The sequence below is a fragment of the Macaca mulatta genome, chromosome 13, assembly GCF_049350105.2.
Source record: "Macaca mulatta isolate MMU2019108-1 chromosome 13, T2T-MMU8v2.0, whole genome shotgun sequence".
NCBI classification, from domain to species: Eukaryota; Metazoa; Chordata; class Mammalia; order Primates; family Cercopithecidae; genus Macaca; species Macaca mulatta.
The window spans coordinates 85,173,820-85,187,386 of NC_133418.1; the positions used below are offsets into that span (position 1 = coordinate 85,173,820).

General features: G+C 36.2%; 1 protein-coding gene across 7 annotated transcripts in view; it reads left to right on the forward strand.

The window, feature by feature from the left end:
- Window positions 1–13,567, forward strand: part of THUMPD2 (THUMP domain containing 2) — a 40,670-nt gene that overhangs the window by 11,747 nt on the left and 15,356 nt on the right. For all 7 annotated transcript variants that reach the window (XM_077959688.1, XM_077959687.1, XM_028831730.2 and 4 more), the window contains exons 5-8: window positions 1,001–1,053; window positions 5,715–5,802; window positions 11,886–11,957; window positions 12,441–12,555. In XM_077959688.1, coding sequence (XP_077815814.1) covers window positions 1,001–1,053; window positions 5,715–5,802; window positions 11,886–11,957; window positions 12,441–12,555 — 328 coding nt within the window. The remainder of the gene's footprint in view (window positions 1–1,000; window positions 1,054–5,714; window positions 5,803–11,885; window positions 11,958–12,440; window positions 12,556–13,567) is intronic.

Sequence of the window (13,567 nt, forward strand, 5' to 3'; positions counted from 1 at the left end):
GTAAAATTTATGACTAAAAAATTGACAGAAGAATGAAATCTCAACAAATTTCCTTCTGCAAAATTGATAAGAAAACATTTATAGTGGGAGAGGCTCTTCTTAATAACATTCAATATGTAAACATGTCATATCTTTAGAATAAATTGTCAATAGAAAATAATTCTAATAATTTTGCTAAAATGCATAATGTATAAAATTGGGAAGTTTAGCTGTGATGTATCAGTTAAGTAATTAAATTGACCAAATGGAATCACTCCAGGTAAGTCTTTTCTTGATGAAAGTAATCAATTTTGGAATAATTCTGATTAAGCTGCTAATATTTAAAGTTATCTTGGAATGAAATTGTCAGGGACCAGATATTCTTGAGATTCAAAACAGCATTTAAAATATTCTGTAAACCTTATCAGGCTACAAAAGAAAGATTCTAGCTTTTAAAATTTGTGTTGGCTACTAATTATAATGTGGGGCACCTAAATACTCTTCTTGACATAACAGAAGAAAGAAAAAGAGAGACAGAAACTTACCTATAGAGAAAAGAGGACCCTTGCTGCCATATATTTGACCTAAACAAAGTTTTCTGTTACCCTGAAAGTATTTGCAGCCTCTGATAGCCCTGTGTGGCCTCGCATCCTATTTGAGGTTAGAATTAGGGTGGATTTAGAAAATCTTCTCTAACGCAAAATACTGAAGTCTGGTCCAGTTATGATAATTCTGAGAATCTCTAGGAAGAAAGTCGGTTTTGAGTTCTTTGTAACATGACTCTCCTGTATAACAAATTGACCTCAGCATTTTTCTATGAAATGTACTTAAAATTTAGTTTCCTTCTGCTTAAGAAAAAAAAAGATTTATAGAACTTTTTTTTTCTAGATATGATGAATAAGGCCTTGGAGTTTCTTTTTAAAACATAGGTCATGTAAGTTTAAAATGGAAATTTCAAATTGTCGGTACTTTGGTAATGATGTTTCTTGTTCCATTCTAACTTCTGTGTTTATTCTTTCAGATCTTTATACATCTAAATGACGTTTACTCTGTGGTGGGGATTCCTGTGTTCAGGTATATATTCTAAGCTTCAAGTTTGTCCCATAGGACGGATTGTTAAATTCAGAATTTATGTTTTTTATTTATAGCATGAATGAAGCATTGATATAACAGAGAAGGCTAAAGGCAAAGCATTTGAATTCTTTGCTTAAGACAATAAAATATTTTCATGGAACTTAGTGGATGTAATTTGAACTGACCAGTTAGAGCTGGGAAATATTTGGTCATGGTAATCTACTGATTACATGATTAATACTGAAAATTATATCTAGTTCTATTATTAAATGATTTTCACAGCCCTATAACTACACCTAAAATGCTTCTAGGCTGCCCTACTCCAGTGCCTTTAATTGAACAATTTTGCCTATCTGTCTTTTTAAAATTCTATGACAATTTTAAAGACAGACAGGGTGGGGAAAACTAAAAGATGGACATATTTCAGCAATTATAATAATAAGTATAATTATTGATGGTCACCAAGACAAAAGTAGGAAACACTAGCAAAACAAGCAAAATATAAAATATATGCATTTTTAAATTTATAAAGTAATTTTTAAAAATATTTTGACCCCCAAAAAGTGAGCCTAAGCATCTAAAAAATTTACTTAGATACCAGGCGCAGTGGCTCATGCCTGTAATCCCAGCTCTTTGGGAGGCTGAGGCAAGCAGATCACGAGGTCAGAAGTTCGAGACCAGCCTGACCAACATGGTGAAATCCTGTCTCTACTAAAAATACAAAAATTAGCTGGGTGTGGTGGTGGGTGCCTATAATCCCAGTTACTCAGGAGGCTGAGGCAGGAGAATCACTTGAACCTGGGAGGCGGAGGTGGCCATGAGCCAAAATTGCACCACTGTACTCCAGCCTAGGTGACAGCAAGACTCCATCTCCAGAAAACAAAAAAATTTAGGAAGAGTATCTTACCCCTAGCAGTGCTGAGGTGGTATTAATTAGATTCTTACCACCAAATAAAATAACTCATTTTTAAATTATTATATATAAAAATGCTAAATTTTGTGCTCTTTAACTAGTATAACCTTAATGTTTTTAAAAGGTATTTGATTATTTAAAATTATTTTAATGCTTGCTAGAAACATTCAAGAGTCTTGCCATGGCATTTCAAATAATAATTGATAATGTACCTTAAAGTTTACAAATAAAAGATAATGTATCTGAAAATTCAGACTCAGACCTTGAGTGAGCACTGGTTGAAAATGAGGTTACAATAGATGCTCTGTGTTTAGTCAGTTTGACTACCTCAGTGTAGGAAGGAAGCAGTCTCAGTGATGAGTTGACTAAAAAGAACAATTTGCTGGGACATGAAAAGGGGAGACATGAAGACTTGCACAACACATAGCACTGGAGAAGAGAAGTGACAGTGGATATCAGAAACTGCAACCTGGTGACCTAACAACAGAAGAAAGTCAGAAATGATGAAACAAAGTAGAGAGCAGCCATGAAGTTAGAGGATCACATAAAAATTTGTCCCAAGTTCCTAAAGACATTGTTCATATTTTGAGCTTTACTTTCTTTAAAGAAAAAAAACATTTGGATATCAATAGCCCCATGAAGCATTAACTGTTTTATAGCTGGCGCCACACTATACGCATCACCTACTACAGTATAGCATAGCAGATAAGAACTGTGGACTTGAATTCTGTCTTCACAAATTCTTATAACTCTGCAAGTTTAGACAAATTATCATATTTCTCTGCTATGAAATCAAGAAAATAATAGTACCTACTTTATAGCTTCATCCTTGGAATTAAATGAGATAACCCACATGAAAATCTTTGCTACTGTTTCTAGAATACAGTAATCATTGAATAAATTTCAACTTTATTTTTGAAACAGTTCAGCAAGTAGGAGGGGAGGGCAGAGACATTTACTGGAGTAAGATGAGTTCAATTAATTTTAGTTGAAGCATCAGTTGTACACTTACTGTATGCAAAAAAATTATGCTAGACGCCCAAAGTTCAAAGACAAAAAAGATGAGTATTAATTTCAAGGAATTCAATCCAGTGGTAGCACAGATCTGTGATAAATGCTTGACTAGAGTTAGGAAAGAGAACCTAACTCTAATTGAGGACCTGTGAGCAAAAAGATAAAAGATTGTCCCTAAGAGGAGACTTGACAGCAATAAGAAAGGGTATGTCATGCGGACAAGAGAAGGAAAGGATATTACGGCAAGGAATCTCTGTGCAAAGGCACAAGGTATAAGGAAGCTGGATTTACATGGGGCATGGCAGGTAGTTTCAGTGTAGATGGGACATAAAGTGGTAGAAAATTAGAAATAAGCCATGAAGTGCCTTGTAAGTATGTTAAACAGCTTGGATTTTATCCTAAAAGCAATAAGAATTTGAAGCAGAAGAGTGAAGTGATCAGATTTCTGATTTCAAAAAAATTACCAAGAAAAAAATATTTTTAAATGAAAGAGAAATAAGAGAGAATGAGAGGATTTAAACTCTTGGAGGTAGCAAAAAGGCCATGAAATCAAAAAGTAGTTAAGGGGTCTAGAATAATTTCAGATTTCTGATTTGAACAATTAGTAAATACTGGTATTAGTCACTGAGATACAAAATGTAGCAAAAGAAAACAGTGTATTCAGTGAAAAATGTCCCAGTAGATATTTGAAGTTACAGATCTAGAGTTCAGGTGACAAGTCTAGACTGAAGAGTTAGATTATGGTACCCAATATATGGGTAGTAAGGTGGCACAAGAAAATGAAGAAACATATCAATATGTGAAATCCAGGAGAGTGTATTCAGTTTATACCTGTTGACTTTGTACTACTTACCTTCCACATAAAAATGTTGAAGTACATATTTGAAGATAAAGATCTGGGGGGTTCAGGTAACAAGTCTAGGCTATAGATATAGATTAGGACATCTTTGTCTTGGTGGTACAAGGTGTACAAGAGAATAAAAAAGAAATGCACACATGCAGAGAAGAAGATCAAAAACCACATTTATTTTTGAACCGTGTACGTTAGCTAGATTCTGTGAAAGTAGAGCATTATTTTTATTTTCTAGGAGTTTATTTCTGAACATGCCTTCTTCTGAATAATTGTATTATGCTGATATAATGGGGCCCTTTTGTTGAAGTAATGAGATAATTTTGCCCAGGTTTAAGCAAAATGTGAACATTCACTTTTGTCAAATATTGACAGAATTATGTCCCATAAAAACTTCTATTAACAAAAATATATACATAGTTGTTGAAACTTTGAAAGGTTCCATATAAATTCCTGCTGCTTAGAAGAGCATTTTTTTCATATATATGGACAAAGCTGGTTTTCCATACTGCATCTCCCTTTTTGGTATCTAGAATGCAACTCTGTTTTATAGTTTTGGCATCTAGAATGTAAACTGTGTATTATAGCTTTGGTATCTAGAATGCAAACTGTGTTTTATAGCAAGATAATTGCTAAGCTTACCCTGCAGAAGCAAAATTCACTGGCCAAAATATTTTATAGTGTTTCTACCTGCCAGTTTACATCCCTGATTCCAAATGTATGTATACAGTACTGTTTACAATGTGAATTATTTCTTGAAAAAACCTTATTAAAAAGCCAAACTCCCATGGGTTTGCCATGTAGAACTTCCTCATTATAATAGTAAGTATACAATTACACTTTTATTTTAAAGGGATATGTCATTTAGTTCTCAGATTTTAAGAGGCTTGCAACAAATACAAAAACAGGATAAGTTAAAGTCAAAGAAAAATGAGAGACAAAATTCTGAAAGAAATAAATGTTTAACATTCATATACCTAGAATTCTGTTGAACAACTTGAAGGAGGGTTTGAAGAACATCGTGGCTTTCCGTAAAGTTTGTAGAAGACCTCTTGGTGGTTTTGGAACAAGCCTACCGCAAAACAAACCAGCACACATTCTTGACATCACGTCTTCATACCTTACCAACAAATTGTAGAAGTGAACTAGAAAAGCCTGGAAAGTTGAAATTTCCAAGGAGATTCTGCTTGTTCATTGCATTGGAAAGATATAAATGATAGATGACATTTTGAAAATTTCTATCAAATCTGGAAACATTGATGTGATGGTGGCATTGATGAGGTGGAGGATAAAGTGTGAAGCGATGCTTGTTGGAGACCAGTGAACTGATTTGGGAGATGTCTGGTTTGGCCCATCATCCAGTAAATTATTTTAGACAGTGCAATGTCATGTTTCATTTCATCTTTTGGGGAAGATGCAAATAACCAAAAAACAGACCTACAAAAGGGACTTTTTTATAGAAAATAGATTTTAAGGGTTAGCATCCCTTCAGTTCTACTTCCCATACTACATTTATATCACAAAATAGTATATTCCCCTTCATGACTTCAGACAGCAAAAAAAGGTCTACTCTGGGAAGACAGGGAAGTATAAGAAAGATTTTCCTCATGTGTAATTACATTTTTATACATTAAATACATGAGAGTGTAAATTTCAGTTGTCTAAAAATTTAACTTTCTGAAATTCCACACTGGCTGGGTAGACAAGGTGCCCATTAGAGAAGGAATTTTTGTAATAAGATTGAAACATTCTCTAACTTAGGGAATACTTTAGTGTATGTTGGATGAATATGTTTAAATGATTCTCAGATTTGGACAGATAAATCATTTTTATATCTTGTTGTTCAATGTGTAATAATATATAATCAGATTCTTTTCTTTGTAGGGTTCCTTTAGCCAGCAGAGCTTACATCAAGACAGCTGGACTGCGATCTACCATAGCGTGGGCAATGGCATCTCTCGCTGACATTAAGGTAAGAAAAATGTTTTCCTTCCTGTTAATAGCAAAGTTATTTTCATAATTAACTTATACGGTCTCTTACTGATGGATATTTGTATTACTTGCTTTTTCTTTTCTTAACGCTTTTTATTTAACTTCTTTTCTTTTTGCCATTATACTTACAAACTGCTGCAGTAATGCTTTTATATATTGTTGAACTTCTGAGAGTATTTTGGCTGTGAAAAGGCTGAGTCAGAAGTTAGCTACATTTCATTATTTCTAATGTTTTGTGTCACAGTTAGAAAATGTGGCCTGTAAAACCTCTGATTCTTAAATTTTAAGTTTTTTTCTGTGACCAAGATCTTGGTCAATTTTTGTAAATGTTCTATGGACGTAAGATGATTTTATCTTCTAGTGAAGAAATGTTCTCCATTATTTTTACTTACCGTGTGTTTCTCTGCTCCATTTTCAAAGAAGTTTTTGAAATCTCATTATATTGTATTTTTTTAAGTTTTTGCATTTTTATGAGTTGTTGAATTATTCAGCTGCCATGTGACTTGGTATATACATGTTCGTGACTGTCAATACATCATTGTGAAGTGTGCCTTTTGTTACTTAAGTCCTGTTTATCTTGGTTAAGTTTAAATTTAAGTCTCACTGTCTTACTAATATTTTCACTCCTTTTTGTTTGCATCAGCCTAATATTTCTTTGCCACTGCTTTTTTTTTTCAACTTTACATATTTTCTTACAAACACACAGCTATTTTTACCCCACTCTGATGGTCTTTCAGTGAGAGAATTCAGTAAATGTTGTGACAGATAGACTTGATTATATTCTTCCTATTTTTATTCTATTCCTAACTTCTCACACTTTGTTTCCTTCTCTTATTTTTGCTAGTTTGATCAAGTTACTTGCTAATCATTTGTCTTGCCCTGTTTGAGGCTTCTGCTCTGGTTTACTTGTTGCTTGGGTAAAGTCTTATCTTAGGTATTTTTCTCAAATGTGGTATTTAATGATATACTGTCGGAATTTCTTTGTATCTTCAAATTTCTTCCTGTTATCTAGGTATACCTATCTTGGCTGGGTATAGGATTCCTGAATTGCAGTTCTTTTCTCTCAAAGGTCTGTAGATGCTATTCCATTGTCATTTAGCTTCTGGTGGCACAGATGAGCAGGCCATGCCAGTTGGATTTTTCTTTTATTTTCATTTATAACTACGTGATTCCTTGTTTTTGGAAACTTGTAAGGTGTTTGTCTTTAATCTTAAAGCCCAGGAATGTCACCAGAACATGCTTATGTATATGTCTTTTCTATTTAGCCCAGACCTTGGTGAGTCTTAGATTCTGGCCACCACTTACTGGCTGGGAAGCTTTGGGCAGGATACTTAACATCTTTGTGCCTCCGTTTCTCATTTGCAAGATGAAAAGAGTAGTAATATCTCATGGGATCATGATAAGATTAAATGAATTAGCATTAATAAAGTGATTAGAACAGTGCCTAACATTCAGAAAGTTCCTAAGTATTAGCTGCCATTTTGGTAATAATAATAAATATAACTATAATTATTAATACCAAAATTATAGTTAATAACTAGAACTATAATTACTATTTGGAATATATAATAATTATAAAAATTATTATTTATTTTTACTTCTCCAGCCTGAGCACTTTTTCTTCCATTATTTAATTATTGCCTCGACTATTTAACGAATTTAACTTTAGAACTAGTCTCTCTTTCCTACTTCTGAAATTCCTATTAGGAACGTGTTAAGCTTCCTGGTTCTATCCTCCAAGTCTCCTACCCTTTTGACATGATTTCCATCTCTTTATATTTGCATTTTGAGTTATTCTTGAACATTATCTTCCAAATTACAACAAGAGTCACAGAGACATGCTGTATTTTATTTATATTTTTAGATTAAAAATATGGCTTTTTAGCTTCATAAAGGTATGTGTGTCATATTTGAATATCTCTGAAAGCTCTTCTTTTATTCAAATATTGATCCGTGTCCTCCAGTAATTAGTAATTCTATTTTACTAGGTGTGTCTTCTGATTATTCTGCGTATTTACTCTAAAACTACTGAGGGACCTCTTCCTTTTTTTTCAGATGTGCCGTTGGTTTTTGTTTGTTCGTGTGTTTTGTTTTAGCTTGCTGGGGCTAAAATGTGACTGTTAAGTATTTTAAACAGCCAGAATCCTATAAATGGTAAAAGGCAAATGGATCTCTGGCACCCCAGGCTCAGCAGTGTAAGGAGAATCTGTCAGTCCTGCTGAGATACCTGGAGGAAACTTCTCTAGTCACTGACCTCTCTTTGGGTCCATAGATCTCTGAAAACCAAGCTCTTCCCTAGTTCCATTGATTCTCCCCTCTGGGTTCCACTGCTGTTCTCTAATCACTACCCAACCCACAGCAGGGAGGTCCCATCACACACGTTCCTTTTTCTGGGACTGTGACGGAGCCTTGGGCTTCTCTTAGCACCAGTTGCCTCTAGGTCTGAGCATCACTTGGCTCAGCAGAAGCAGAAAGCTTAGAGTTGAGAGTGGAGGAGGGAGCCTCTTTCAGATTACCAGGTACCCAGAACCCATGATTTTATTTGTTTGTTTGGTTTAAATCTTTAGTTCAGATTTTTTTAGTATAAAGAAAGAGGTATGGTTAATTTTTTCCCAAACTGCCAGTGGTTTCACCAGTTTGTATTTAAGTATAAATTTACATAATCACCTACACATTTGAAATGTTACCTTTGTTTTAATATAAACATGTTTTTCAGAAAAGTCAAAAGTAAATGATCAAAAATATCCAAAGATAGTGCTTGATAAAACTTTTCCTTACTGTGAATTTTCCCTGAGACTACAAAAAGTAAGAAATGTGTCTCTCAATGTGACCACAGGCCAAGGAGGTCTGTTAAAGAACCTGGGAAATGGCATGGTAGAGTTCTTTTGGAGGGAATGTGGTAGTGACCCACAGTCTGAGTGACCCCAGTATCCAACCTGATCCATTTCCCTCTTTGGAGCTTAGTACCCAGAGCAGTACACAGACAGCTCAGTCTTGGGTAGGCCAGTGCCACGAAAAATGAAATTTAAAAATGGGATGTTCATTATTTATCATGTGTACTATAAACTGTTCTCCTTCCTGCATATCATAACAAGGGAAATCAAGTTCTATAAATCTTAAATGTTGTTATAAGTATGCAGAAATACTTCTCTACCTCAGTCTGTGTCTACAAGTGTCATGGCAAGAAAAGGTCCTAAGGTAAAATAAAGCCGTTTAAAAATACTTTAGGTCAGATTATATCATTGAACACAGATCATGGGAGAGAAGGAGCACAGTGTATGGCACATTTGAGATCCTAATAAAAATGGGTTCTCATACTGTTAACAATTTAACAACAAAATTTCCATTTAAATTTTTCCTTCTGCTCCTTACTGCCCCTTCATGGGGGATTTGTATGATACTCTCTTTAAAATTTAGTACCAGGGAAGGCTTCTGTCTCCTGAAGAACATTTTGTTTCTTTCCATTAGGTACCATATGGCTGTGGCTGAAACCTGGCTGTCCCCTGAGGACTCTGCTTCCTCTGTAGACATATCAAGTGGTGGATGTTTTTTCTCCCCTATCTCAAGCACCACTGGGCCTGACAGTGGGGTACGTTCCTGCTTGCTCCTTCTTGCCCCTTCTAGAGAATTATTTTCTTCCTTCTGCCCAGAACCTCACAGTGCCTTTGAAGCACATGCCATCAGATCACCCCAATCAGAGCTCTCTCCCTCTCATTCCTGTAAGAGTACAGGCCATTATTGCATCATGATTCTTTGGTCTCTGTAACCATTCAGTAGTCTTACTCTTCATTTCTTGGCTTCCCTATTCATCTGTTATAGTCACATCCTAGACCTTGTCATACCCAGAAGGGTATCTCTTCCAGAAATCTCAGTTTCAGGAATCTTGTTCTTAACCACCTCCTCTTTCCTATTTACTTCCTCTGCTACCCGAACACAAATCTTTAACCCCACAGGGCCCTCTAGTCATTTGACCCAACCCCTGTTCTTACCACCTGTGCTCATCCCTCCTTCACAGCTTGGATTTTAAAAATAGTCATTTCCTTGCCCATACTTTTAACTCTCTTCCTTCTTTTTATCCCTTTTTTTCCCTTTTTTTTTTTTTTTCAGACGGAGTCTTGCTCTGTCGCCCAAGCTGGACTGCAGTGGTGCGATCTCTGCTCACTGCAAGCTCCGCCTCCCAGGTTCATGCCAGTCTCAAGCTCCCTTCCTTCTTATTTGACTTAAATAATAGAATCAGAAGAGAACTTCTACATGTTCTCCTCACCAAGTCTACCAACATACCAGAATCTATGCCTGCATACTCTGCCTTATTGTTGTTACAATAAGGGAACTGTCCTTGTTCCATGCTGATGCTTGTGTGCCGGATTCCATTCCCTCTTATAGACTTAGGAATTTTTCCTTCTACTGGGTCATCCCCATCAGCATGTACACCTGCCGAATATCTTTCAACTTAAAAAAATGAAAACCCCCCCGCTGAAGCCATACATCCCTTCAGCCACCACCCCCTTTTCTGCTTCCATTTACAGAAAAAGTCTTTAAAATAATTATCTACATTGGCTGTCTCTACCTCCTTTCTTCCCATTCTCTCATATAGCAGCCTCCATGGGGCATTCATCACCAACACTCCACTGAAACTGCTCGTCTCACTTACCCGCCTGTCACTTCGACACTGATCACTCTCCTTCTTGAAGCAGTTTCTTCACTTTGTTTCAGGACCACTACTCTAGGTTCTGCTCCTATTATCAGAATGAGCTGCTTCTCAGTGTGTGTGGCTGATCTTCCTCTTCCAAACATCTGAACTTGAGAGATCACCAGGGGCCAATTCATAGACTTCTCTTGTTAAACTTCTCTTGCTTTCTAGATGATCACATTCCAGTTCTGATGCTTTAAATATCATTTATAAGCTGACTGGCACTGACTGTTCCCAAATTCCTATCTGTAGCCTGAACCTCTCCCTTGAACTGTAGACTCATGTCCAGTGACTCACTTGACATTCACACTTAGAGGTCTAAGAGGTATCTCAAAATTAACAAGGCCAGAACTATACTCTTGTCTCCCCCAAAGTGTCTTCTCCCCAACTCTTCCCATGTCAGTAACAGGCAACTCTGTTCTTCCAGTTGCTCAGCTCAAAAATTTTAGGCATTCCAGACTGTTGTCTTTCATTAACATTCCACATCCCATCCATTTTTGGCTCCACCTTTTAAAATATGTCTAGAATCCAACCATTTCTTAGCACATCCACCAATTCCACTCTTAACTCAAGGCACCATCATCTCTTGACTGGACTCTCTAGCGCTCTTACCCTTCTATGGTCTGTCCTCTGCAGAATAGCCAAAATGATCCCTTTGAAATGTAATGTCATAGGACTCCTGTCCTCAAACCCTCCAATAGTTTCCCATCCTTCAGAATAGAACCAGAATCCTTACACCACCTATGAGATCTGGCATGCTGTGATTTTCAGAGGGGGAGTAAGTCGTTTTTTCTCCCAATTTCCTGTTTTTCTCCCAGGTACAGATAGGATTATACTTTCCTGGCCCCTTGACACTGTGTGCCATGTGACTAACAGTTAATACTGGTGGAAGTGATATGCATCGCTTTCAGGTGGCACCTTTCTGAGCCAGTGGACAATTTGTCATGCTTTCTTTCCCTCTGCCACAGTGATGGCAGCACTCAAGATGATGATTGCTCGTCGGTTCCAGAGTGAGGAGCAGAGGCCCCAGGTGCCCTAATGTGGGCATACAGTGTGAGCTACTTGTTTTAAACCTCTAGGACTTGGGGGTTGTTACAACATGCAGCATAACCCAGCCCATCTTCACAGAATCCCCTTGTTCCCTCTCTGGGGCTTTCACTACCTTTTCCTGGGCTTTGCCCAGAATGGCCTTCTTCCTAATTTATAAACCTGCCAAACACACTCCTGCATTAGGGCTTTAAGTACCTGAAATTCTTAATAAAGTGTAAAAAGTAACCTTTTCTCTTGAAATATTGATTCCTCAAGTTTAGGTTTCTTTTATAATACCTACTATAGTAGTCTTAATAATACCAAATTAATATTTCTGTCTGCAGGCTGGTGCATTTGTTTTAGATCCAATGTGCGGACTTGGAACAATACTTTTGGAAGCTGCTAAAGAATGGCCAGTAAGTTCTGAAGTTTGGTAAAGCAAGCAATTTATCTACTTTAATCAGTATATATAGTATAATCACCAATTATTTACAAGTAGAGTGTCTATTTTGGGATTATTCTTTTTAATTATGTGAGTTATTCACTATACTCAAAATAGATTGTGAAGGATTAAATTGCTATGTTATTTATTTAAATACTATGAATTTAGGAAAATATGACAGAATTCTAATCATTAGTCATGACCTAGATTATACTAATCCTCAAATTCTTTACACATTTGTCATTGTAAAATATTCACAGATTTTTAAAATTTTAACATAAACTTTACATTTTTTGATATTATCATTTTAAAAGAATACCCTAAATGTGTTTTGGCCTTAATTTAAAATCTACTAATTTCACTTCCATCATTTGAGAAAATGCAGGTTGATTTTCTTAGCTACATAAAATGTGTAATAATTTTATTTATGCTTAAAATATTCTTTCTTTGCCCATAGGATGTGTATTATGTAGGTGCTGATGTCAGCGACTCACAGTTACTAGGTACTTGGGACAATCTGAAAGCTGCAGGCCTTGAGGATAAAATCGAATTACTTAAAGTCTCTGTTATAGGTAAGCTACTAAAAATGCAAAACAATTGAGGAAATGAACAATGTAAATATATTTAGAATCATACAAAACAAGACTCAGTATGTAAAGGTTGGTTTTACCCTGTAATATATCTGTGGGACTAATACTGAGTTTACTTCTGATAGTGTAACCGTTTTATTTTCAAAGGGTTCATAATTGGGAAGTGAAACAATAAGCATGTAAAGCATGACTTAAAATGTGTGTGTTAAAAAGAGAAAAAAAAAGTATTTGTTGCATCTGAACCATTTCTCATGTCAGAACCAGTGATCAATTAATATAGCCATAAAATAAGCAGTGTAATAATTCTTTGAATTTCTTTTTAATAAACTATATGAAATATTATTGCCTCACATTAGATAGTATCCCTGAGATACATAGGAGTAAGCTAACTGTCCATCCCAATTTGCTAAACCAGGACTTGCAGTGCTAAAATCAGCAAATCTGGAGTAAACCAAGACAGTTGGTCACCCTGTGAGGTAGAGGGAAAGTATTAACCCCTGTTTAATGAAGGGGAGTCAGCAGTGACACACGTGACTAGGAATCAAGTCTACTGAGACCAATCAAAATAGTATTTTCAGCCAGGTGCAGTGGCTCACACCTGTAATCCCAGCACTTTGGGAGGCCAAGGCGGGCGAATCACAAGGTCAGGAAATCTAGACCATCCTGGCTAACATGGTGAAACCCTGTCTGTACTAAAAATACAAAAAATTAGCTGGGCGTGGTGGCGGGCGCCTGTAGTCCCAGCTACTCGGGAGGCTGAGGCAGGAGAATGACGTGAACCCGGGAGGCAGAGCTTGCAGTGAGCTGAGATCGTGCCACCATATTCCAGCCTGGGCAACAGAGCAAGACTCCATCTCAAAAAATAATAATAATAATAATAATATCTTCCTGAGGTCCATGGTATTTAGACTATTTTTAAAAACTATTCCTTGTTTTATTCCCTGTTCCCCAAATATATATCTCTCCCTTAAATCATGAGTGCATTTAATTCCCA